General features: G+C 38.6%; 1 protein-coding gene across 4 annotated transcripts in view; it reads right to left on the bottom strand.

The window, feature by feature from the left end:
• The window catches only part of CERKL (CERK like autophagy regulator), a gene marked incomplete at its 5' end in the record, with an annotated part of 156,490 nt that overhangs the window by 13,764 nt on the left and 116,341 nt on the right, over positions 1 to 26,385 (bottom strand). For 2 of the 4 annotated variants that reach the window (XM_081241851.1, XM_081241852.1), the window contains 5 exons: positions 30 to 207; positions 1,204 to 1,278; positions 6,737 to 6,879; positions 13,489 to 13,552; positions 21,526 to 21,657. In XM_081241851.1, the coding sequence (XP_081097977.1) occupies positions 30 to 207; positions 1,204 to 1,278; positions 6,737 to 6,879; positions 13,489 to 13,552; positions 21,526 to 21,657 (592 nt within the window). The remainder of the gene's footprint in view (positions 1 to 29; positions 208 to 1,203; positions 1,279 to 6,736; positions 6,880 to 13,488; positions 13,553 to 21,525; positions 21,658 to 26,385) is intronic. The other 2 variants (XM_081241853.1, XM_081241854.1) reach the window with 2 other exon arrangements.

The raw sequence follows: 26,385 nt of genomic DNA, 5'->3' as shown, positions 1-26,385 counted from the left end.
AATTTGGGGGTTAAGAAAAAAAGACTTACTTAAGTTTTGCCAGTGCCTTAATGACAGCAAAATCCATACGTTGGCTAGGGGACATCCATCGATGTTTTTCTGCCAGAGCCAAAGCTCTTCCACCAAAGCCAAACATGGCTGAGAACCCAAAGCGAAGAAACTTGCCCGTGGTGCTGAAGGTACAGACATCGACTGGTTGTATGTGCCCTTGAATGTTATATTGAATATTAGTCAGTCAGCAAGTAAGTAGAGCCAGGTGTCAAAATGGCAAACATAGGAGAGCATATTTATTTACTCAGAGAAGAAGAAGAAAATGTCAGGCTACTTTATACCATAATATCCTATTTTCTCTTCCACTCTCACTACCTACAACTACTGCAATTGCCATTTATAACTTTTTCAGGTACCAAGGGAAGAGACACAAAGTGGTAAATTTTGCAGCTTACTGCTATTTTAAACAAAACGTGGCTAAGGAAGTGAAGTTGAAGTACATGTGCAGAGTAAACTCAGATTTAACAGATTTGCATTTATTAGAGCTTACATGCTTTACATCAGTTGAGATAATAAAAGGTCTAGTGGAAGGACACTGGCTAAAAATTTTTTTCTTGTGCTTTTTTTTTTCTTTTAATAACTAGTCCTAGAGTTCTGGTAGTCAAACAACAGTACCTGATATATTTAATCAGTATGCATGGATTTTCTTGACCTGGTTATAAAATTGTGATCTTGAACATTATCGTATTATTTTCTATCAAGATTATAGTAGGGCTTCCCTGGTGGCGCAGTGGTTGAGAGTCCGCCTGCCCATGCAGGGGACACGGGTTCGTGCCCAGGTCCAGGAAGATCCCACATGCCGCGGAGCAGATAGACCCTTGAGCCATGGCCACTGAGCCTGCGCGTCTGGAGCCTGTGCTCCGCAACGGGAGAGGCCACAACAGTGAGAGGCCCACATACCACACACACACACACACACAAAGATTATAGTAAAACTTCACTTACTACTCTTTATAGCACCTGTATTCTGAAAAGATCAGCAGTCAAAATAGTGAAGCTTTGCCTAACTGACTTTTGGTTTTTAGTCAAACATTTCTCTGCTTTGAGAGATAAAGAATCTGTCTTAGACAAGCCTGAAGGATATAAAATAGCCTTCCTTATATAAATAGAAACTTCCTTACAAAACATAAACTTCTTTGGAAGAATTCTTACCCATTATAATGTGCAAAGTTGCAGTTACCACATGAGAAATTCCATGAAGAGAATGTGCCAATACATTAGTAGATCCTGCCAAATCAAATTTAAAACATGTATGATCAGTATAGCAAACATTTTAAATTAACCATTTGTTTCTACTTTATAGAGATGTCACTATGTAATGTTCAAATGAAAAATTAAGTGGAAGTTTATAAGTTTTTTGCACATTGAATGGCTACTGAATTATTATTTAATCTTTAAATAACTTAAAAATTAGGAAACAAGTTATAGTATCTACTCATTCACAGCTTCTTCCATCATGAATGTCTATTTTCTACCTGAAAAAGTGCCAGTTATATCAAAGTCTGCCCCATTCAACTTTAATAAACAGGCTTCTTTACCAAAATGAGCACCAAGAGCAGAAGGATGGCTCTGGAAAGCAGAGACAAATGCATAAACACAAAAAATCCAAATAATAACTAAGAAAAAAGTATAAAATCACTATAAAGTACAAAAGATATGCTTTAAATACATTTTAAAGCTCTCAACCAAATGGAGATCCCTTCTATTATCTGAAAAATGGTACCCTAGATGAAGAAAACTCTTCATCCCATGGTATTTGCCATAGTTTGAGATTGTGTATTGAGACATTATAGGTTTCTGATTTCCATAATCACTAAGATAATTTAAGATCCACATGAAATTTTCCCCACCAGCCTACAGAGAGAAAGAGCTTTCTCAAGTCAGGCCCCTGTAACATTTGTGTGTGTCTGAGATCTTGGGGTAAAGGCCTGGTTTCGAAGGGGAAAATACCAGCTAGCCCCTGCCATTCCCAGGAGGTAAAAAGCATTTAAAATTAAGAAGCAACATTTTTCTTGATTTAAGTCCAGTAACAGCCAAGAACTGTGAAAGCATGGATGTACTGTGTACAATAGCTATCAATGCAAAGGCTAGCTAATCAGAAACTTTCCTGTGTGGTCATATGTAATCCCTTTGGTTTGTGTCACTTTGATCGGATGTATTATGCTTGGGCTGCTCAGCTGGAGAAGCTGAGTCAATGAAGTCATTATCAAGCAAGACTGTCATTAAAACAATAGTAATCGTGAGGTACCTATCTAAGCATTCATGATTTCCAGACCTCTAGTGAAACCAATGCAAAGAAACGTCCCCCTTAACCAATTGGTAAACTGGTTTTAACTGATTCATCAAACAGTAGTTTATGTTCTGACCCTTGTTACTCAGAATATGTCCCACAGCCCAGCAGCAATGGTCACACCTCCATGTTTATTACACTGTTGATTCTCAGGCCCCACTCCAGACCTAACAGGTATAGTCTGCATTTTATAAGATCCTCAGGTTATGTATATGGAGAGGCCCTCCTCCAGAACGTATGGTTCAAGCATCAGCAGCATCAACATTACTTGGGAACTTGTTAAAAAGGGAAATTTCTGGGGCTTCCCTGGTGGCGCAGTGGTTGAGAGTCCACCTGCCGATGCAGGGGACATGGGTTCATGCCCCGGTCCAGGAGGATCCCACATGTCGTGGAGCGGCTGGGCCCGTGAGCCATGGCCGCTGAGCCTGCGCATCCGGAGCCTGTGCTCCGCAACGGGAGAGGCCACAACAGTGAGAGGCCCGCGTACCGCAAAAAAAAAAAAAAAAAAAAAAAAGGGAAATTTCTGGGTTCCACCTCCAACCAATGGAAAGGGAGTAGCTGGGAGTGGGGCCCAGGTGCCCATGTCTTAGCATGTTCTCCAGGTGATTTGTATGCACCCTAGGGTCTGAGAAAAAGTGATCCAGAAACCTGTTCCTCAGTGGATCTTTACCAGGAGTCAATTACCTAGGCTTTTCCAATTATTCTTTGACCCTCTACAGCCTGCCCTTTGGCTGTCTAATACTAATTAACTTGGAATGGGTGGGGGAAAAAAGCAAAAACAAATCAATTTTGCTTCCCAATCGGATTTATGGTAAATGTTTTGGAGGAGGCCACATAATTAGAGTGAGATATTTAAGATTATCGATGGATTACAGTACTCCATGAAACACATTTCCTCCATTACCATGGTTAATTAAGAGTAGACCATAAAAGCATTCCTCTAGAAAGACTATTAAAAAACAAACTGTAATGTTGTCATGTGCAATAGAGAATGACACATATCATGACTCAAGAAAATAAAGACCATTTATTCCCTGTGAGTTTGAAGTATGCTAAGTATGCCAAAGCACAAATCCTCTTAGAATGCTAGACGTTGCTTTTTTATTTCTATGTCTTCTCAGGCTTTGCAACTTTGCCACTTTTCTTTAATTCCACTGAACTTGGCAGTGATGACAGACATGACCAGAAATCAGAAAATCATTTTAGTCATCTTCTACTCTGCTTGACCTGTACCTTAATCCTTAAGAACGTTTTTAACACTCTGAGTTTAAAAGGAAAGTTCATGAAGAAAGTAGATGTAAAATTATAAAACTCTAGATTGCTCCATATTTTTGTTTGAATAATCTAAAAGAGTACAATTTCCAGAAGCAAAACGGGATTCATCCAAAAAGATATCTACATGCCAAAAGAACATGCTGCTCACATAAATAAAAACTATGTAATTTTAGCATTCTCACAAAAGCTATAAATGTTCTACCTCAAGGTAAACATTTTAATTAGCCTGAAAAGTTATTTTTCTTAACACTACCAGCAACTTTGCTCACCACCGCCACCCCAAACCTGCTAAAATGTGCCACATCCAATGAGAAAGGACCGAAGTAGCAGCTCATGTAAAGCATGACTGATAGAAGAACCAGGCAGAAACTACAGAGGCAAAAAGAAAAAAAAAAATGTCCTTGGAAGTGCAAGCACTTCTGCAGAACAATTAACTTAATTAACCAGACATCATGAATATTCATAAGGCCATTAATGTCTCCCACATCCAAACAGATAAATGTGATGTAATGACTTCCTAGTCAAGCATATCTAAAATTCTCATGAAAACTGCACCTACACTTTGGTTCTTTGCCTGAAATATCATAGAAATTAACAGTCCCTTGGTAATATTTTATTCTCCTCAAATTAATGGGAAAGCATGAATTTATTTATGTGAATTCTATAGAAATATATGGTTCCCAGTCATCAGTATGTGGATTGAGCCTTGTTTTACAACAATTGGATTGCTTTTTTATTTTTATGTCCTCTCTGGCTTTTTTCCCTATCCTCCCCCTCATGCCCTTAATCGGAATCTCTCTGTATAGTTCCTTAGCACCAGTTCCCATAGCAACAAACACCGTTGCTAATGGCCAGCAGTTCAAATACAGGCTTCCCCACATCTGATCCATCTGAGTCTGACCATAATTCAGCGGCTTAGTCTGTTGGCTCAGTGGAGTAATTTACTAAACACTCTCCCTCTGGGTGTCTCTCTCCAGGAGGCAAATGGCTTCAAAGGCAGACTCTCTTCTGTGTTAGCTTAGAAACTTCCTGCCTAGCTCTTGTTCCCATTCATTATCAAAGCCCTGACCAGACATAGAGTCCTCACATTAAATACATCCTGCACATGACTTCCTCCTCCTATTAGATGGAATCCACAAGCTAGAACTCTATACAACCACTAAAGTTTTGGCAACAGTCTGTATCTTCTAAACAAAAAGTATTCCAATGGCATTTCTACATATCCACTGTATCCAGAAAATGCTTTCAAAATCAGAAATATCCTTAAAAAGTATAATGATAATAAAGCTCAATGTGTTCCTTTATAACATCTGAGTTACATATTAAAAATGTAAGCATAACCACCAGTTTTTCTAGCTAGCTATTCACTTTATGTCAAATGAAGATCCGTGGGGACACACATCTTTCCACTTTTGATGCAGAGCAGTGAATGAGTGACTTCAGGGGTGTAAGTACTAAGGAAGAGAAACAGTGACCTAAGCACATCCACTCTGTACAGAAGGAAATGTCGGGAAATTTCCACCATTACAGACGGCACTTCTAAAGTGACACAGAAAGGTCAAAGTGCAGCCCAAATGCATCTTTTTGAGTTGATGCATTTTGTTCTCTTCTACCTAAGGGGGTCTTTCTCACAGATTTTTCTTAACAGGTTTTACAATCATCAGGATATATCTCAATATCCCTCTCCTTTTAAATTCTTATTTTTATGAAAGACTTTTTTCTCTAGAAGGGCATTGGTATGTCTTTTGCTCTTTGTCAATTAACAATACTAAATATACTGAAATCCATACTAAATGACTCTGGTCAACAAATGGATAGAATGTTGCTATTTTTTTCAACCATGTGCAACCATGTGTCTTCTATTTTCATAGGAAAGAATACAGTTGACCCTTGAACACGGGTTTGAACTGAGTGGGTCCACTTAGATGTGGATATTTTTCAGTTGTAATTACTACAGTACTTCATGGTCCCCGGATGGTTGAATTCAAGGATGCAGAGGAAAGGAGGGCCGACTGTAATTGTTTCCGCTTTTCTTGTAGAGATAATAACATGTGATGTTCTAAAGTGAAAAAAAAGTCACTTTCCTTCACTACTGTTTGTTTCAATAATAATTTGAGAGGAGGGACTCATATAATAAACCTGCAAAAGATACCTTCGTCTTTTCTGGATCCCAGTGTTGCTCTGGCTGCTCTCCCTGGCTCTGACCTCCACTTCCTTTTCCTCCCTTCCCCTAATCAGGAATCTTCCTAGAACAGGCTCCCAGCAGGTTGCTCCCTTGCTCTAAACCTCCCATTGTTCCCTACTGTTCATCAACTGCAATTCATACCCCTTCCTGTGGCATCCAGGAGCCACCATGATTTGGACCTATTTTGACACCAGTACTATCAAACAAATGGCCTGTTTTCTATTCCTCAACATTCCTGGATTTTGCCTTGCCATTTATTATTTTTGTAGCCAAGAAAATAACTCATTCCCATCTTTCAGGCCAGAAAAAAAATTGTCCTACCTATTTTTAGGTGCAATTCAAGTGGTACTTGCTCTATAATGTCTTCTTTCCATTTATTCACTTAATCTTTATTGAGTGTTCACTGTATCACATTCTGTTGGAGCTGCTGGAGATACAGCAGTCAGGATGAATCCTTTTGGCATATTCAAGCTTATCTGTTTACACTTCAACTATGGGAATTGAGTTACCACGTTTTACCCCCCCAAGAAATTATAAGCAGCTTGACTGGAATGGCCTTGCTTCAAAATTTCACATCTGGGACTGTGTGATCATTAGACCTTTATATGGGAAGGTAGAATAACGGTCCCATTTATTGTTTGCTTAACTATGTATTAAACCCTGCATGTATACTATCTAATTTAATACTATAATAACCTTGTAATAAAGTGATTGTCATGTGTGTTATCTCTCTTTTATGAGTTAGAAAAATAAGGCTCAAAGAAATTAAATAACTTGGCCAGAGTCTCACATGTGCTAGTGGAGATGCCAAGCGTGGGTCTTTCAAACTCAAAATCTGTGCATTTAACTCTGTGTGACACTGCCTAGGTTAGGAAGTAAACCAGGGGAACATGGGCGAGGAGTTCCATTTGGCAAATCCATGGCCCCTCTCTTGCCTGCTGGTATCACACCAAGTGGAAGCTGGGCTCGGACAGGAGTCAGGATCCTGTCTGTTTCCACCCTGGCGTTCTTCTGGGCACTAAGCAGCAAAGCATGGGCTACTTCACTGGCAGATCCATCTCCACCAACACAGACCACACTAGAAAGAAGAAATTAAGTCAAAGAATGAACAACATCAAAACAATTGGTGATAATTCGTGAAATTTTGACTTTAAAATATTGGGTTGGCCAAAAAGTTTTCGTAACATCTTATGGAAAAACCCGATGAACTTTTTGGCCAATCCAATATTAATTTTATATATTTTGTGTGTGTGATTACTCACACCTTCAAACACTTCAACATGTGTCAATGGATAAGAGGGCACTAGCACTGCTCTGATAAACTTTACTTCACAAATATCATACCTAGATGATACCCCATAGGCAAAATATTTTTAAATGGGTTAAGAGGCATTAAACACTTGAACATGTTAATTCACATCTGAACTGAATTTTGCTCTGTTAATATCCCAAAGCATATTATCCTCATCTTGTTTATGTTAATAATAGTCATTGCAATTCATTTAACTAACACAAGCCAAAGTCATAAAATCCTGCTAATTTTCAATATAGCTCTGAAAAGACAGACAGCAATAAAAATCATGTAAAAAGTATGAGGCTTTAATTTAAGGAACTGCTAATTATCATTAGTATGTAAATGTTAATTGCAAACCTGAACTAGTTTTCATCTCCTGGACATTACTGCGATATGGCACTTTTAAAATTAGTGTTACTACCCTTTGACCCTAGTCAGTACTACTAATATTTTTTTAAGACCTCACCATATGTACACTACAGGAGTGATGGGGTGGGAATCCATGAAAGTCATATGAGATATCAGAAGTTTTGTCATAATCATTCGTGTTTAAAAGATGCAAAATAGGGGCTTCCCTGGTGGCGCAGTGGTTGAGAGTCTGCCTGCCGATGCAGGGGACACGGGTTCGTGCCCCAGTCCGGGAAGATCCCACATGCCGTGGAGCGGCTGGGCCCGTGAGCCATGGCCACTGAGCCTGCGCGTCCGGAGCCTGTGCTCCGCAACGGGAGAGGCCACAACAGTGAGAGGCCCACGTACTGCAAAAAATAAAAAATAAATAAATAAAAGATGCAAAATAATCTTAAGTATCAAAATCACATCAATTTACCCAAAAGGAAAAGATTTTGTGTTATTGAGAGCAGGTGTCACGCCCCAAGGCCTCCAAGGCCCAGCAGGAGCAGAAGAGTCTGCTCAGTCTAAAGAAGAGGCAGCTTCTCAGCACCAGCCCATTCCCATCACCCAGGAGGCAGGCTTTACAGGACCACATCTTCTGATTTTTCTAGGGAAGCCTCAGGTCCTGATTTTGGGGAGAGTCTCCTAATCTATAAACACTCACAACTAGCATTCAATATATTTAAAGATTGTATATGCCAAACAAAACAGCCTATGGGCCATAATCAGCAGGGGGTCCTGGTTCCCTAAGTTTAGGAAGCTCCAGAAGTTGGTGAATCCAGAGGCTGAGAATACTTTTTGCATCAACTCTCTCTACCTCTCAGCCTTCCAGCCCCGGCACCTAGGTGGGGTTCAGCGCTAGGGCTGCACATAGCCTGGGCGATCCAGGTCCATCCTAATTAGAAGAAACTCCAGGATATGAGATATGACCCAGGTCATTTTTGGCTGGGGGTATTATTTTGTCTGAACTGATTCCAGGGGTCATCAGTGTAGTCACTGATTCAGAGAAAAGTGATTATACCTACTGAGGACCAACTTCACATCAGGTAATACATTGGCTCTTTTCTGTTAAATTCCCAGAATTCTGTAAAGTAAGCATTAGCCTCATCCTTATATATGGGGAAGCCAAGGTTTCAATTGAACCTTATCTGTATGATTTCAAAGACCTCTATGAGCAGATTTCCAAACATTCTGTGAACTTAATTATAACTCCCAGTTCCATGCCTGTCTACCAACCGAGGTGTATGTGGCCTAAAAGGGACTGTAAAGTCTTCCAACACAGCATCTAACTTAGTACAAAGAACTTGCCTCTTCCATATAGTATGTCAACACTTGAACCCTGGAATCGTGCATCCAGTTATAGCACATGTTAACTCATTGCTAGAGTTAGTAGAAATGGCCTTTCTATGAACATGGTCTGCTACAAAAACCTTTGTAATTTTGTCATAACACATTCTGTGTTAAATATTTTCAAACTATAACAAGTGATCATTACAACAATAAAGTAACATTTAGTGAAAAATTACTATGTACCAGACATTGTTGTCAGCACTCTCCATGTATTAACTTTTTAAATTTGAAAAACAACTGTATGCAATAGATACTTTTACTCCCAATTTACAGATTAGGAAACTAAGACATAAAAAAATTAAGCAACTTTTCCAAGGGCATAAGTTATGGAATGAGATTTTGAACCAAGACAATTTGGCCTTAGAAACTACACTACTATTTGATATATTAGACTCCTTTCTTATACATAAAACCTAATGAAAATAGCCTTATGAGAGCTTTATTATTTTGGACATCAGTTTACCAGTTGAATCACTGTGGAATTAAATAAGTGAGAAAGGAATATATTTATTTATCTTGACAACTACTAGACCACTGAGATCATCTCAAGATATAGTTACTCAACCTAGGGAATATGCTTAATACAAACATACCGCAAGAGTCTAGATATTACAAGAAAAGGCAAAAAATAAACTTTTTATAATGAGTTAATTTAACCACATTTAAGAGCTGCCCTAAAACATAAACCTTTACAAGTGGTACACCTTGTGTTTTCAGAATAAGTAAACTCTCTCTTGCCATGACCCAAAGTAGAGCTTTTCTGTCTAGAAAAGTACAACTGGGGGCTAATATCTTACTTCTCTTTTTAAAAAAGTGATAGGAAGATTTTTAAATGGCTGTTTGTGTATTTGTCTATCAACCCATATCATTATTGAAATGTTTATTATTGCATTTTTTACTTAAAATTTTTTTTGAAAAGAGATACTTTTTTAAACCTTATTTAGTAATACAGATATCATGGTGGTGATAAAATGTTAGTGCAAGCCAAATAATGTCTAGATTCTCGTGAAATTAAAAGAAGGAAAAAACTATAATTAAACAAATTAAAATTTTAAAATGCTGTGAAATAAAACAGGAAAATATTAGTATATGTATAATTGCATAAGAGCTACAGATTAGCTTAACCATTTTCACATTCATAAATCCAACTGTTACCGCTTCAAGTCTATACACCCAATATTACACTTTTCTTTGCCTTTACAAAACTTCCTATTCATGCGCAGTGTAAAGAGGGGTCAATATGGAAACGGACGCTCCTGCAAGCTCTAGCAGTGAATCTGAGAGTATTTGCTAGAACACCCTGGAGCTGCACACAAGCTGTCATGAGAACTGATACACTGTTCCTGTTGGCATTAGGAATATGTCACAATGTGTCTTCATAGAAACATATGCAACTCATTAAAAAAACTCCAAAAACTTAACAAATAATCTTCTTAAACATTATTTACTAATCATTTTGCTTTACTGAAAAATATAGATAGAATTTCTCTTGGATCTTAAAACTCTGTCTGGTCTGTGTCTAAAAAGCTTTAGATGATTTTCTAGTCACTCCCTACCAAGAGCTCCACTAGAGTCGGGCAGAGATGCTTCAGGCTCAAGTTGAGCTCCTCTTTCATCAAAATACCATAGAATCCTGGGGTTACCTTATCCCGACCTTGAGTCTTTTGTATCAATTTCTCAAAAAGTCCTCCTATAGCCACTCTTTGAACAGATTCAGGAACAGGGAACTCATGAATGTAGTGTCTTCCACTTTCAAACAATTCTACTTGTTAGAGAATTGTTCTTTGGAAGTGCCTACAGAAACTATTTCCGTTGTTCTCCTCATATGTATACTTCTTTATGTAATTCTAAGTAGAGTCACTTAAAATTACTATTTTATTAAGATAGTTATCCCAACCACCACTTCATCTCCTAACTGGAAAGACTGGGCTCAAATAAATACATAAATAAGCTATTTAAAGGATCTTAGAAATATCAGACAACTTGCAACAGAAATTTTAAATTATTATAAGTTCTAATTAATTCAGCATGCTGTAGAGCAGCGGTCCCCAACCTTTTTGGCACCAGGGACCTGTTTTGTGGAAGACAATTTTTCCACGGACTGGGGGCAGTGGAGGTGGGATGGGTTCAGGTGGTAATGCAAACGATGGCGGGGATGGGGAGCGGCAGATGAAGCTGCGCTCCCTTTGCCCACTGCTCACTTCTTGCCATATGGCCCAGTTCCTAACAGGCCGCAGACTGGTACGGGTCCTCAGCCCGGGGGGTGGGGACCCCTGCTATAGAGTTTAGACACAGTGAACTCACTGGAACTCAATTCACATAATGGTTAGGCTAAACTACTTGGTTTAAAAAAATGTAGGTAATAACTAAAGGATCTATATATCTTGCACTGCCACACTGCAAAATAACAGCACCTGACATGTGGAATAAACAAGAATTAAGTATGTTCAGGTAAAGAGAAAAACATTACTTGTTGTGCTTAAGCTATAGTCTTTCATCATTCTGCAAAGTTCTTCTTGATCCTTGCATAGTTAATTACCAATGGAACTTAGTTATAGATACCACATTTATCAGAACATTTCATAACATTGACAGGCAAGACCAGGTCTAATACCTACAATACCTGTTATTCTTATTATTTATATAATCACGTTTTGAAGCAAGGACTTATTTGCAATGCAACATCTCTTATATACTCACAAGCTATGCTTCAGATATATGCAGCATATTAAGGTAGGTAGCTTGTAGGCATGATTCCCCCAATTACTTTTCCTAAATTGTCTACTTGCAAGATAATTGCCTAAGTGTAGCCTATTAATCAATCTGTCTAGCTCTAAGTATAAAGCTCTGAAGTAATCTCCTACCTCATATTCTTCATGCTCAGTATTTATACAACATTGCCATCTAGATTTGCTCCCCTCAATTAAATTCAAATGCTCAGGAGGGTGTGGAGAAAAGGGAACCCTCTTGCACTGTCGGTGGGAATGTAAATTGATACAGCCACTACAGAGAACAGTACAGAGGTTCCTTAAAAAACTAAAAATAGAATTACCATATGACCCAGCAATCCCACTTCTGGGCATATACCCAGAGAAAACCATAATTCAAGAAGACACATGCATCCCAATGTTCATTGCAGCACTATTTACAATAGCCAGAACATGGAAGCAACCTAAATGCCCATCGACAGACGAATGGATAAGGAAGATGTGGTACGTACACACAATGGAATATTACTCAGCCATAAAAAGGAACAAAATTGGGTCATTGTAGAGACGTGGATGGATCTAGAGACTGTCATACAGAGTGAAGTAAGCCAGAAAGAGAAAAACAAATATCATATATTAAAGCATATATGTGGAACCTAGAAAAATGGTACAGATGAACCAGTTTGCAGGGCAGAAATAGAGACACAGATGTAGAGAACAAACGTATGGACACCAAGGGGGGAAAGTGGCGGGGGGTGGTGGTGGTGGTGTGATGAATTGGGCAATTGGGATTGACATGTATACACTGATGTGTATAAAATGGATGACTAATAAGAACCTGCTGTATAAAAAATAAAATAAAATTCAAAAATTCCAAAAAAATAAATTCCTTTTTGAAAAATTATGTTTTACTTACCAAGCTTTCTTCTTCATCCAATAATACTTTTCTCACCAACAAATATTAAGCATTTCTGAAAAACAACCCTAATAATTCTGATTTCATCACTTTCCTCTCTAACATTCTAATAATTTTTTAGGAAAAGCAAAGCCTTTCATTTCAGTTGAAAAACCCAAATGCCCTTCCTGATATTGTGAGTGTATTGTTGCCCCCCTGCCCATTACCATGTTACACAAATAATTCACATACCTGCCACCTTTTAAAACTCTGAAATATCCACACTTGCAAAAAAAATCTTCCCTAAAAGAATATGTTTTTAGTCTTGTACATCAATCCGGCACTTTAGCAAACTGATTCACCTAAATTTTAAAAATGTCAATTAAAGTATATGTCACTTGCCTTGTTTCTAATGTTTGCATGCCAGTGAACAATTTCTACACACTCCAGCAATGTATTGCAAACAACAGTTTCTAATGCCTACTGTGAATAACATACTTATTTGGTAGCTACGAAATTATAGAAGATAAGTAAAATTAGCATATTTTTTCATCCTGAAAAAAAAATATTTGTTTTTACAGAATACTTACACTCAGTCAAACATATCCAAATTAACCAGTGGGTAGCTGGTTATTTATTAATACTATCAATACATTTGCAAAAAAGGATCATAGTATAGTTATATCACACAATCAATGTAATATCTTCCATCAATGCTTTTCTATATACTCACAGGGTTAAAGCCAAGAATTAAGGACTACAGAGGCAAATATATACACATTAGGTAAGAATAAGGTGATACATTGTGATTTCTCAGTACTTATATTTATATCTCTCCTTTGGCTTTCCTATGCCCGATCCTGCGAGGTGGATGACTATGCCATAGTACATTATCAGCATTGTTATTACACAGATACAAATGAACTAGAGCCTAATAACATACATCACAAACATTTAAAACTTGTAAGTCTCAAATATGTGGCTAAAAACTAATGAAAACATTTAATAACATAAGCCATATGACATTTATAGATTAATAATACAACCTACCCATCAAATCCCTGTAGTTCACATTCTTTTAGCAGTGACACGGCATGCCCTTCATATTCTGTTACTATATGAAAAAAAAAAACACACACACAGAAAAAGATGAAAGTTTTAAACAAATGATCTACACTTTTTAACTTGATTTGGCAAACTAATATGCCAAACATATGGTCAGGTCATAAAACAACATTTATTCTTGAATATTTATATTTTAATCATGGGAAAGAGGATTAAGTGTTACTTGCCTGTTGTGTTTTACAGCTTTATGTAAAAGAGGGTCATATATTTGTTCCAACTACATAAGTCATTTGGGGATATCCCATTAGATAATTTATCTTGGTGCCTGTCTGTTTAGTGTTCCCTAAATAAGACACATTTCCTTTAAATCAGAAGCCTAGGAGCAGCAGTATTTTGAAAATAAGGCATATTAGCTGGCACCAAATAGTCAATGTTAAATCACTTTGGCAACCCTACATGAATAAATTAGTTGAAAGGTTAGTGTAAGATTTACATACTAGAAGAATGTGTGTCTGGAACTGCTAGACTAAAAAGAGGAGGAGTTGGATGTGAAAATGTGAAGCAAAGCCAACACCAAGGATAACAGACCCAACGCCAAGGAGGGTGGCACACAGGCCCACCAGAGCCCAGATTCTCTGAGGAAATGAATCTGTCACTCCCTATTGCTGCCTCTACAGTCATGATGCCCTATGCAGTGTTGTAAATGCCAGAGAAGACAGGATAAACTGGCACACTGCAGATGGCACCAAGCACCCCAACCACATTTAGCATTTTCTAGGGCAGCTTTGCCAGAAGAGACAGCCCAGCTGTACCCACCCATCAAAGATTTCTGCTGACTGACATGACACTGCAGATGGATGTTTTTGTGTAAGAATGTGCATCATTATATGCAAGATTACATTAATCTTTCATGCCTGTCTGTCCCTGGTGCCAGCATGGTTCAAGCTTTTCCTACAATGCTTTTAGATATTGTTAAAAATTATCAGCCTTGGCGTCTAAAAGAATCATTCTGTATCCAGCAGCATTACATTGTAATTCTCCCACAGCTTATTCAAATGCCGTTAACATTCACATGAATAAAACCTCTCTCTATTAAATTCTATTCAGAAGAAAGCTACAAGAAAATGAAATATAAAACATTAATATTAATAAATTTAGGTTATCATAAATGATTGTGTGCTGATCATTCATCTATAGCTTCAGCAAGTAGTTGCAACCTTAAAAAGCAAAATAATAAAATGTCTTACAAACACACATTAAAAATAATTAAGGATATTAGGAAGAAATATTTATGCTGAGAATCAGTTTATCAAGTCTCGCTTTTATTCCAAAGCTTACTTTGGTAAAGCTTTTCAAATCCAAAACAAAATTAGCCTTAAAATTATCTTGTAGCTGAATGCTATTTTTACTTAGGAGAAATTTTGAAATAATAGCCTATTTCTTCCTTTCATCTTGCAGGTGAAATGTGACTATACACTGATGCAAATTATCCAAGAACAGTAATTTTTTTAAGTGACATTGTAAAAGTTAAATAAGATGACTGATCTGGAACAACAGATGGACAAGATGACTGAAACCTGACCACAATATACTAGGACAATGAACAAAGTTTATCAAGTCCTTGGCCTCAGGGAGGTTACATTCTGGAGACAGAGGATATGCACTAATTTTTTTCAATGAATGTACAATATAAAGTAGTATTAGTGATTATGAAGAAAAATAATATAGGGGAAAAGGATAGAGAGTAATCTGAACTACTATTTGGAGGGAGTAGAATAAATCAAAATATGTGTTTAGACAGTGTATTATGGGCTCTGGAAGCAGAAAGAACCAGATTCAGATCACTCCACTTCACGTAGACATCAACAGTGGGCTGCTGGGCAGCTGCACTTTCAAAAGAAGTTACTAGCCTCTTCTTTCAACTACTTTCCGTTGCCAATGAGACTGACACCCCTCTTACATAGGAAATTTGGTGTTTTCATCGTTTACAACTCTTTGAACACACAGTTCTCACTGCTGGGATCCCCCCATGCACCCCAACCTTCAGTTTAAATATTACTACTTTCCTCCAATATTGTCTTTCTGAGGAAATGTCTTGAGGTTGATACTGAATGTTGAGGAAACAGGCTGAAGTCAAATCAGATGAGTTCTGATTTGAATGTAAGGAAACATTTCTTGGTCTGCTGACAAAATTCTATAAGGGGATAAGGTACTGAGATGTCATTTTCTTTCCTGTCCCTTAGGTACTTCAAACTTCGTAAGTTCAAAATAGAATCCATCATTTCCACCTTCAAATATACTGCCTTTCAGTTACACTATTCTTTTGTGTGTTCCATCATCCACTCCCCACTACCCAAGATAAGAAAATGTCTTCTTCCTAGAGTATCCCTTTCTTTTACTCTCCAAAACCCCTCCATGCCCAAAGCCAGTGGTTTCTGTCTTTTTGTTTATGCGGCTGCATCCAACATTCCTCAAGCCAATGCCCTAGACCTAGTCACCAACATCTTTAATATGCAAACTACATCAGCCTCTCCTCCAGTCTCCCTCTAACATTTATCCCACTCTAGCCAGAATGACCTTTCTCAAGCACATGTTTAACCACATCTCTTCCCTACATAAACACCACTGATGACTATTCACTGTCCCCAGGGATAAAGTTCCAACTCCCTAACTGAGATCCTATTATTAAAAATGGGATTGGTCATATATATATATATATATATATATATAATTATCCTAGGGATAATAAAAAGAACTTTTCACCCATAATTCTCTCCCTCTCCAGCTGGACCTGATTCATGGAATATTTACAATCCAGATTTTTATTAAAACGTAGGTAAAACTGGAAGTGAGTCACGCCTCAGCGTACTAGCATCTTTTGGAACAGTTTTATCAGATTACCTAGCCTTCTGCTCCGTGAGATCAGGAACAATTAGACGCATCTCCATGGAATGGAGGGCTTCAAGTAGAGACATAAAGAGCCAAAGAGAAAGAATTCAAAGAGAAGATTTGGTAAAAGTGTCAAAAGTTAAACACATGGTTCTAGAAGGAGGAAAAAAAGTGAAAATAAAACCCTACTCTTTTGACAACTCTGCCCAGGGTCAGAAAGGAGGTAAAATTATCTGGTGACTAGGCACTCCCATGGGCCCTAAGCTGGCGGAGATCAAGGCTACATTCAGAGAAGTGTCTTTGACCACGATAATGATAATCAGCATAAGGTCTAGCAGCTTTGTTCCGACCAAGATTGACTGAAGGAGGTGGAACTGCCTGTCTTGAACAAGAGAGATCACGGGCAGACATGAAATCTGTTTTCAAATACCTCAAAGCTCATGGAAAACACGTCTTTCATTTATTTTGTATCACTACTAAAGATAACGTCAACACTGAAAGTCACAAGGTGGCAAACGTCAGCTCACAAGCTCTCCTTGCAGTTTACGTCTTGCACAAAGGCATTTGGCAAAGGGTCAGGTAGGTTTGCAATCCAGCCAGTACTCTTATTCAGCATGCGAGGTGACCTTGGGCTATATCAGCCCAGAAGAAAGAGCACCTTTTTGTAAGTTAGCACAAAGGAGGTGCTCCTTTTCTTTCTTTTTTTTTTTTTTTTGCGGTACGCGGGCCTCTCACTGTTGTGGCCTCTCCCGTTGTGGAGCACAGGCTCCGGATGCGCAGGCTCAGCGGCCATGGCTCACAGGCCCAGCCGCTCCGCGGCATGTGTGATCTTCCCGGACCGGGGCACGAACCCGTGTGCCCTGCATCGGCAGGCGGACTCGCAACCACTGCGCCACCAGGGAAGCCCAAGGAGGTGCTCTTTTCTAATATGACCCTGAACTCCAGTTGAGAATATCCATCAGTATTGTCCAGTAACGGCACACACTGACTCCATCACAGGGAGCCCAGGCCGAGGCTGGGTGGTTTTCCACCAAGAGTGTCACGTGACTGCACTCCACCGCATGAGAGAAAATGAACTAGATGGCCTCCAAAGTTCTTTCCAGTTTAATTTCTCTGCTGCCTTGACTTTTTCACTTTATCATTCTATGAATTATCATATGAATCTATGATGTCCAAAATTCCTCTCACACCTTTAATAGTGTAATTCCGAAAGTCTGCTCTGAGAGGAAGAGAAAGAAATGGTATCATATGCCATTTGATTCACATATCAAGTTATTGGGAATAAATAACTTTTTTTTTTAGGTTCTTCCAGTTCTTCTGACACCCTGTCCCCCAACCTCTGGAAATCTGTTCTCTGTATCTACATGTTCTGGTTTCTTTGGGGGATTTTTTTTTTTAAATATTCCACATATAAGTGAGATCATATGACATTTGTCTTTCTCTGACTCATTTCACATAGCATAATGTCCTCAAGGTCCATTTATGTTTTCCCAAATGGCAGGATTTCCTTCCTTTTTATAGCTGAAGAGTATTCTGTGGTATGGCATGCAAATATATATATATATGTATATATGTATACACACACGCACACACCACAACTTCTGTATCCATTCATCAACTGACGGACACTTAGGTTGATTCCATTTCTTGGCTGTTGTAAATAATGCTGCAATCAATATGGGGCACAGATATCTGTTTTGAGTTAGTGTTTTTGTTTCCATTGGATAAATACCCAGAAGTGTGGAATTGCTGGATCATATGGTAGTTCTATTTTTAATTTTTTGAGGGGCCTCCATAGTGGCTGCACCAATTTACATTCCCACCAACAATGCATGAGGGTTCCCTTTTCTCCACATCCTCACCGACGCTTGTTATTTCTGGCCTTTTTGAAAATACCCATTCTGACAGGTGTGAGGTGATACCTCATTGTGATTTGATTTGCATTTCCCTGATGATTAGCGATGCTGAGCACCTTTTTATGTACCAGTTGGCTATAGGCATATCTTATTTAGAAAAATGTCTACTCAGGTTATCTGTGCACTTTTTAACCAGATTCTTTTGTGGGGGGTTTTGCTATTCATTTTTTTTAAGTGTATAGAAAAATTATAATGTATTCATCTAGCTATAATTTTTACATCATGCCTCATTTATACAGCACTATCTCTTAATGAATTCATCATCATACAGAATTTATTACAGAATTCATATTCCATTTGGACTTGGCAGTGCACAGAAGATATGTTAAAACAATGGTCACACTGGACATGCAGAAAATATGTACTCTTTCTGCTTTACTCTTTCATAGAAAATACTTTTTCAAAGTTTGAGTTGAGTCTTACTGTTACATAATTTATGAAACTGAAATCAACTGCATTATGACCATGTTTCTATAGTACTTTATAGTACACAAGGTAGTTTTAAATATACTACCTTATTCAAACTATAAAACTATACTGTGAGATAAGCAGGAAGATTCTAAAACTTTTCAGATACCCAAATGTTTATTCAGTCCTTTACATGAAACAGGAGACTTTTTTTTTTAGGAGACATTTTTAATATAAATATTTAGCCAATATACATATCAAAATGGTTTTATAAGCAAAAGATGCAATTTTATAATTTTGCCTGTAGGAGGAGTGTTAGGCAGCTAATAATTAGCCATGCTGCACAAATATATAAATAAATTCTATATTTGCATTTATGTAATATTCTAATTTTATTTTATCTTAAACTAAATATAATAAGCAAAAACATCTAAAATTCAGGGGAAACAAGTCCTAGAACATAACATTTTTCTCTCCAATACACTTGTTTTAAGAAGGAAAGCACGTTCCTATCATTTCCTCTACCTTAGTTCAGGCCTCATAGGCTGGTTTCCTTTCCTCCAATCTCTCCCTCTTCTCTTCCAATATTTATTCTGATGACATAATCATCTTTGCTAAACTAGATTACAACACTATGATAAAAAATGTACACCACCTCCGAATCAATGCATGATGAATAAACTCCTGAGTGTAGCATAAAGATTCATCCTGAATCTGGACTCAGACTTCCTCCTGTGCACTTTGTTGGGAGCCTTCCCAATTTCAGTTCAGGTGTCCTCAGCCTTTAGGAGAAGGGGGTCCCACCCTCATCCCATGGGAAGGGTCTTGATGCTTAAGAGAGTAAGTGCTCCAGGTGGGGTATATGTACTACATTAGGAGAGTCAAACTGATAGGAAAAAAATTTTAATCCTTGTTCAGGATTAAAACACGTTGAATCTCTTGCATGTACACACCTCTCCCCATCTCACTAGATTTGAATAAAGAAGAATTGAATTCATTGGCACCATTTTACGATGATGGAAAGGACCATATTTAAGATAAAGCCAACGTTATGAAAGAACTAGCAAAAAACTATGGGTACAGCACACACAGCGACACCCACTTGTATGTGCTGCTAGTGTGCCTGCCTTCTCTCACTTTTCTTTTCTGCTATATACATATAGTAAATATGTATATTTACTATAACAGTAAACCATTATTTGCCTTCTCTGACTTTCTAAAACTGTCCAGTTCAAATTCTTTTCTTGGGTCTTCTGATCAAAGTAAATAAGACCCCTGAGACACCATAATTCCTTTATGTATATCCCAATTATATCTACTTTAAGTATCTATTTTAATCCTTAATAAATTAACGGTCACTCAAGAGCAGGGAGTAGAACTTATCCATCTTTCATTGTGCATAGTGTTTAACACAAAGCATTCAACAAGAGTTTCTTGAACTGAATGATATGTAGTAATATCCATGTAAAACTGTTTTGGATACTAAATCAATGAAACAACAATTAAATGTTATTGGGTTCACCAATAAGTTTATTCAACTTTTAATTGGCTCATCCGAATATGAATTTCAAACTTTTCCTTCTTCCAATCCTTGAAAATCTTCAGGGGAAGCAACAATAGATCTGAATCGTTTCTTTTTCTTATAAATCACCTCCAAGTAAGACAAAAGCCACAAAGATGAAAGATTAACTCCTTCACTACAATTTTATTTTAATTCAGAAACTCCTCTTGAGTGTTTCATGGTAGTTTCTCTCCAACCTTCATTGCAGTAGATGCATTTTGGGGTGGATGACCTTCTCAAAAAGATTATTGTTGCTGCTTTTTTTTTTTTTTTAAAGGAATTCCCTTCTACCCCACCCATCAAGTCATGAGATGTAGGTTTATAAACCTTATTTACATTGTGAGGCCCATCTCCCCTGGTGACAGCTGAGCAAAGCCAGGTCACTCTGAATCCCTTCCCTAGGAACTTATAACTGGGACTAGGAGATTCCAAGTACATTCTGGTCTTGTATCCTGAGTAGGCTTATTATGCAATATTCTTCATCAATTAAAATTTACTACAAATTTACACTGTGTGTTAATGAAGCTACACAGAAATAAAACCAGAAGAACTGAGGGTGTGATTCACGATAACATCAACCCTCCTCACCCCACCCCCGTGGGAAAAATAAGGGTCTCAAGGAAACAAAGGAATCTGGTCACCAAATTTTAAAAGCTGAAAAGAATTTTACTAATCTTCTTTATATGAACTTTAGCATCAGCAAATTTCTGTCTTCCTGGGCACAAACCTAAGCACCCTTCTTATTTTAGACAATGAATTTAAGCTTCTGGCTTCTCTAAATTCATCTAAAATCAGCAGTTAAGTGCTTAGTTTTGACCTAACCAGCAGGGGTCAGAGTCAGAACAAAAACCACCTAATGAAGGATTCCATGGAAAGACATCAAACATTTAAGTGAACAAAAATCAATTGCTGCTGAACTGCAGAGATAATGTTTAAATAGCCAACATCCCAATGAGGGTATCAAAACATGTGCAGCCCCCTTAAAAATGATACCTAATAATTTTTAAAGTCTGAAAAAAGGTTTAAAGAGAAAATACTGATATTCTAATAAAAATAACACAATTAAAAGAAAACAAAATAATTGAATTATAATCCTGGAGCTGGCTGCAGTAAGTTATCAAAGCACATAAACAAGCTTTAGATATTATAAGTAGGTTCCTAAATTTGACTCAAGAACAAACTCAAGGTTATTTTGCTTCCTCAAGTATGATTTTTTTAGAGGTGAAATTATATTCTGAAAATATTTACCTGTTACATCCGTCTTTATTCCCGCAATCTTCAACAGTGGTTCAACCTTCTCATAATAGACCCGAGTAGCTTCTTTTTTGTGGCTTTGGGGGTTAAGGACTATTTTTAATGACTTCGGTCTGTCTGAAAAACCTAAGAGGAAAATATAAAGACAAAAATTATAGTCTCTATCGGCATTTTTTTTCTTTCCCTTTAAAACCATACACTAAGGCCAGTTAGAATGTTATACACCTATTTAATTAATGTTTGCTATTTTTATTTGAAATTCTTCCAAGAGTTTTCCTGAATATGGCATTATTTTAAAACATTTCACAGTTCCTAGCAGTGAAATAAGAATATCCCTCTTAAAGTAAGTCATGAGTTATAACAAAGCATTTAATTTATGAAGGAAGGTGTGAATGAAAGCGACTTCATGAATATTAGGCAACGATTAAGGATATTTACCAAATCACCGATAATATATCCAATGTTCCTTTAGCATTTGTTTCTGGGGAAAAAAGCAATGGACTATAACAGGTTAGAAAGTCCATTTCCTCTCCTTGGATAAATATGCTCATTATTGGAATTGGGCATTCCGGTGACCCCAGGGCTACCCAGGGCTGACCTGCTGATGAGCCCAGAGTGGAGTGGAGGATGCAAGGCCAGGTCAGGGCCAGCACCCAGAGCAATGCACGCTGGAAGCTAAGAAGAGGGTTTAGGTCGGAGTTCAAGCCTGAAAAGGGGCCAAGGGAGAAAGAACTCTTCCCTGGGGAATTGGGAAAGCAACGCCTCTCAGCGGGGGTTCGGGAATATAGTGTTGCCTCACAGTTGGGGCTGAGATTTGATACTACAGTTTTCTGGGCTTGCAAGATGCTTATCACTTAGAGCCCAGTTGGAGCAGGTGCAAAGCAAATTTTCCGTTGTTAGGAAGGGGCAGGAGAGGACACAGGAGCCAGAGAAAGCTGACGACTATTTCTTTCATGGTAAGCTCTTCTCACAGGGCCACGCTTCAAGGTTAGAAAAGCAGTTACTAGCATCCATTTTTAATGAAACCATTACTAAAGCCAAAAGAAGAATGTCCATTACACCCACGTCAGTTTTTGTGCCTCAAGTAGAGACAATATTTTATTTCTTACCATATTTGAAATAATAAAAATTTTTCAACAACACATATTGTTTGAATTCAGGGAGTGTCTTGGCTGAGGACCAGACAGGACGATGCTGAACTCCTTACCTCTTCTGTACTTGGCCCTGGGATCCCATTTTGGTGAGAGATTTCTGCCAGTCTCCTAATCACCCAGTCTTGAAACCTCAAAGCCATACTCAATTCCTTGTTTTTCTTTCAATTCCTACATTCAAATGAGTGCCCCGATTCGTGAGGTGATAACTATTTGCTTCCACGCCTCTGCCTTTCCTGGCTGTCTCACTCTGGCTCGGCATTCTCCAGGACCACTCATGGGTACCTTGCAGCCCCCCTTCCACCATATCCTCAGACATCACAGCCCCCAGCAGCCCTGCACTGGTCCAAAGCACCAGGGCTCATCACTGCCTGTGGGGCAAGTCCGACCCCTGAAAATGACATCCAGAGCCTCCCCCAACCAACTCCAACCTATCCTCTCTCCTCCCTCTCACACATATTCAAGAAATACTTGTTGAGCATTTGCACTGAGTACTGGGAAGAGGTGGAAAGTGATTAACATGTGTTCATGCTTTACAGGGGGAAGACGTATCCACAAATAGAACCAGTACAAGACAGAACAGATTTGTTAACACGAAGGTACAAAGTGCCCTGGGAGTGGATGAGAGGAGGGTGGTTAATTCTTTTTTTTTTGCGGTAGGCGGGCCTCTCACTGTTGTGGCCTCTCCCCTTGCGGAGCACAGGCTCCGGACGCACAGGCTCAGCGGCCATGGCTCACGGGCCCAGCCGCTCCGCGGCATGTGGGATCTTCTCAGACCGGGGCACGAACCCGTGTCCCCTGCATCGGCAGGCGGACTCCCAACCACTGCGCCACCAGGGAAGCCCTAAGGAGGGTGGTTAATTCTTATTAGGGATCCGGAAAAGGCTTCCCGAAGAAGGGAGCATTTGAGCGGGGCTTTGGGCTCATGCTGTTTTCACTACGTGCAATTCCCTCCTGCCTCACACTTCATCCTCCCCTTAGTGAAACAGCAGGGGTAGAGTCAGGGAGGAAATACCAAGCAGTGAGACCAGCACAGAAGATGCTCGAAGCAAACTAAGTGCAGAGGGTTTTCTGTTCCGTTTCCACTTCCCCTTCACGATCCAGACCCACTGTATTACTTGCCGAATACCAACTGCTATAGGCCTTCCTCTGTTCAGACAGTTCACCGTTACCACTCTACCTCGTCTCCAATCCTGTAAAAATCTGACCACTTTTTCAAAGCTCACCTTAAATACCACTTCCTCACTGAAGCCCTTCCTGACCAGCAGAATTCACCTCTCTGGCTTCTTGCTCCTGTGTTACTCTCTGTACCTCTATTATCGATTTTTTATATCATTTATACAGAAAACTCTGATAAAGGACTCAATGTCTCAGGACTCTCACTGGCCAAACCTGAGACAACAAAAAATGGAATAAAGACAGTACCATATCATACATACTACAGTGACTTTTTAAAAAACCCAACTCCGGGAGTCAAACCGACACTAAATACACATATAAATAAAGGAGGAAAAGGAAAAACTTCATATCAGAGTAACAATTAATAAATACGGGAAAATTACAGAGTTAGAAAATCACTATTTTCAACCATCATAATAGTGATGGATTTGGGCAAGAATCAGCAATGGATGCTAAAACCATCGGTGACAGTCAGTTGGGGAACAAAATATTTACTTATTCTTAAACTCTGTCCTTCCCTATTATTCTATTTACAGAAAGTAAAAAGGAATATTTACAGTAGGGAAGTCCGGCAGACACGTCCTCAGTCAAGTGATCAAAGTTAACAACACTCTGAGTGATACAAACCGACACATGTGCCTCATGTACAAGATACACAGCACTAAGGACACACAACTTCTGTGGGATTCTTGCCCCAAGTGCATACATAATGTGGACCTAACAAGATGAAACACTCAGACAAACCCAAGTTGAGGGGCATTCTCCAAATACCTGCCTTAAACTTTTCAAAAATGTCAAGGTCATGAAAGACCAAGAAAAACTGAGGAAGTGTTCCAGATTCAAGGAGACTAAAGAGTGACAACTAAATGCAGTATGTGACTCTGGATCAGGTCAAAACAAAACACAACTGCCACGAAGGACAGTATTAGTGTCTTTTAACCAGGAAGGATGAAGCAGATTAATCTAGGGCTCACTTTTATTAAAACACGAAAAGGACCAGAAACTTGTTCTAAACCCCAGAGTCCAGACAAAAGATCTGTGTAAGTTTCCCTTACCTGGTAACTTTGTGGGAATACCCTCATTTCTCCAGCAGGGACAGACCCAGTAAGGAAGGTGTCTAGCCATCAAATTGCAGTCCCCAAATGCTGTCATACAAACAAACGTTTATTTCCCCCTTTTCCTATATCATGACTGTGAAGGAATAGACATTTGTGGAAATGAGAAACAGTCATTTGGGGTTCGTGAGAATAAGCACACTGCAGTCGAAGGCTTGTAGACCTTAAACATACGTATAAAAGTGCACGCTATACGTCCCACCCAATCTTTGTGACACAGTCTTCTTAAAATGGCAGGCAAGGGGCTAAAATTATTTTTAAAGATTTTCTAAAAGGATTTAAGCAAAGTAATTTTATTTTTAAGCCTCAGTTAACAACAACAGCAATGAAAACTAAATGAATCAGACAGTCCCATTCCTTAGACATTCTGGTCAATCAAGGGGTTTTTAAATACAAGTCAACAAAGCCAATTTTCTTTTTTCTTTACCAGAGCACGTATTTATTTCCTCATTTCTCTTTTTCTTTTAGATGCATCTAATATGATGACTGTGAAGATACAGACTAAGTATATATGAATTAGGTAGCAATTTGAAATCAATTTAGAGATCAGGATGGAGATCTCTACCGAATAAAGTCGGATTTTTTAAATGTTCTTAATTAAGTGGAATAGAGAGACATAATTAACAAATCTCCATCCTTCTCTCCTTCCATGCTCCCTCCTCAAGCTTCCTCCTATTCCATTCAGTTTCTTGAACTCCTATGTTCCCTCTACCACAGGGTCCTTGCACCTGTTCTCCCCACTAGCTGCCCACCTACACCAGCTGCCACCATAGCCACTTTGCCCAATTAACCCCCTCTTCTCTTTGTCTTGATCTCACCTCAGTCACTGTTTCTAGGGAAAGCCTACCATGGTTTCCTTGGCTTTGTGGCTTCAGCTAGGTCATTTCCCCCTTATCATTTGTTCTCACAAGTCCATACACTTCCCAATCTTGATTCTTACACTGCTGTTATTTTATATCTATTTATTAATTATTCTTACATATTAGACTGGAAACTCTCTGGGTTTTTCTCCACATTCTATTTCCTTAATGCACAGCACATAAATAGATGATCAAATACTTGATGAGTGAATAAAAGGGCAGTGTTAGCTTTGGGTCATCTAGATAACAATAACATCCATTCATTTATTCACAAATAACTAGATGCCTGTTATTTGCCAGGCAGGGCTCTAGAAGCTGAGGTTCTATCAGGGAACAAGAAAAGCCTCTGTCCTCATGAAGCTTCCATTCCAATGGTAGGACATAGAAATAAACAAGAGAATTCAGAGCATGCTAAGTGGTAAAAAGTTCTAAGGATAAAAGTGAAGCTCAGGACCTAATGAAACTTAAAAGCTTTTGCACAGCAAAGGAAACCATAAACAAGGCGAAAAGACAACCCTCAGAATGGGAGAAAATATTTGCAAATGAAGC

Source organism: Mesoplodon bidens, assembly GCF_964165515.1.
Source record: "Mesoplodon bidens genome assembly, chromosome: 8".
Lineage (NCBI taxonomy): Eukaryota > Metazoa > Chordata > Mammalia > Artiodactyla > Ziphiidae > Mesoplodon > Mesoplodon bidens.
Note: the sequence above shows the minus strand (reverse complement) of the source record. Positions and strands in the feature narration are given on the sequence as shown.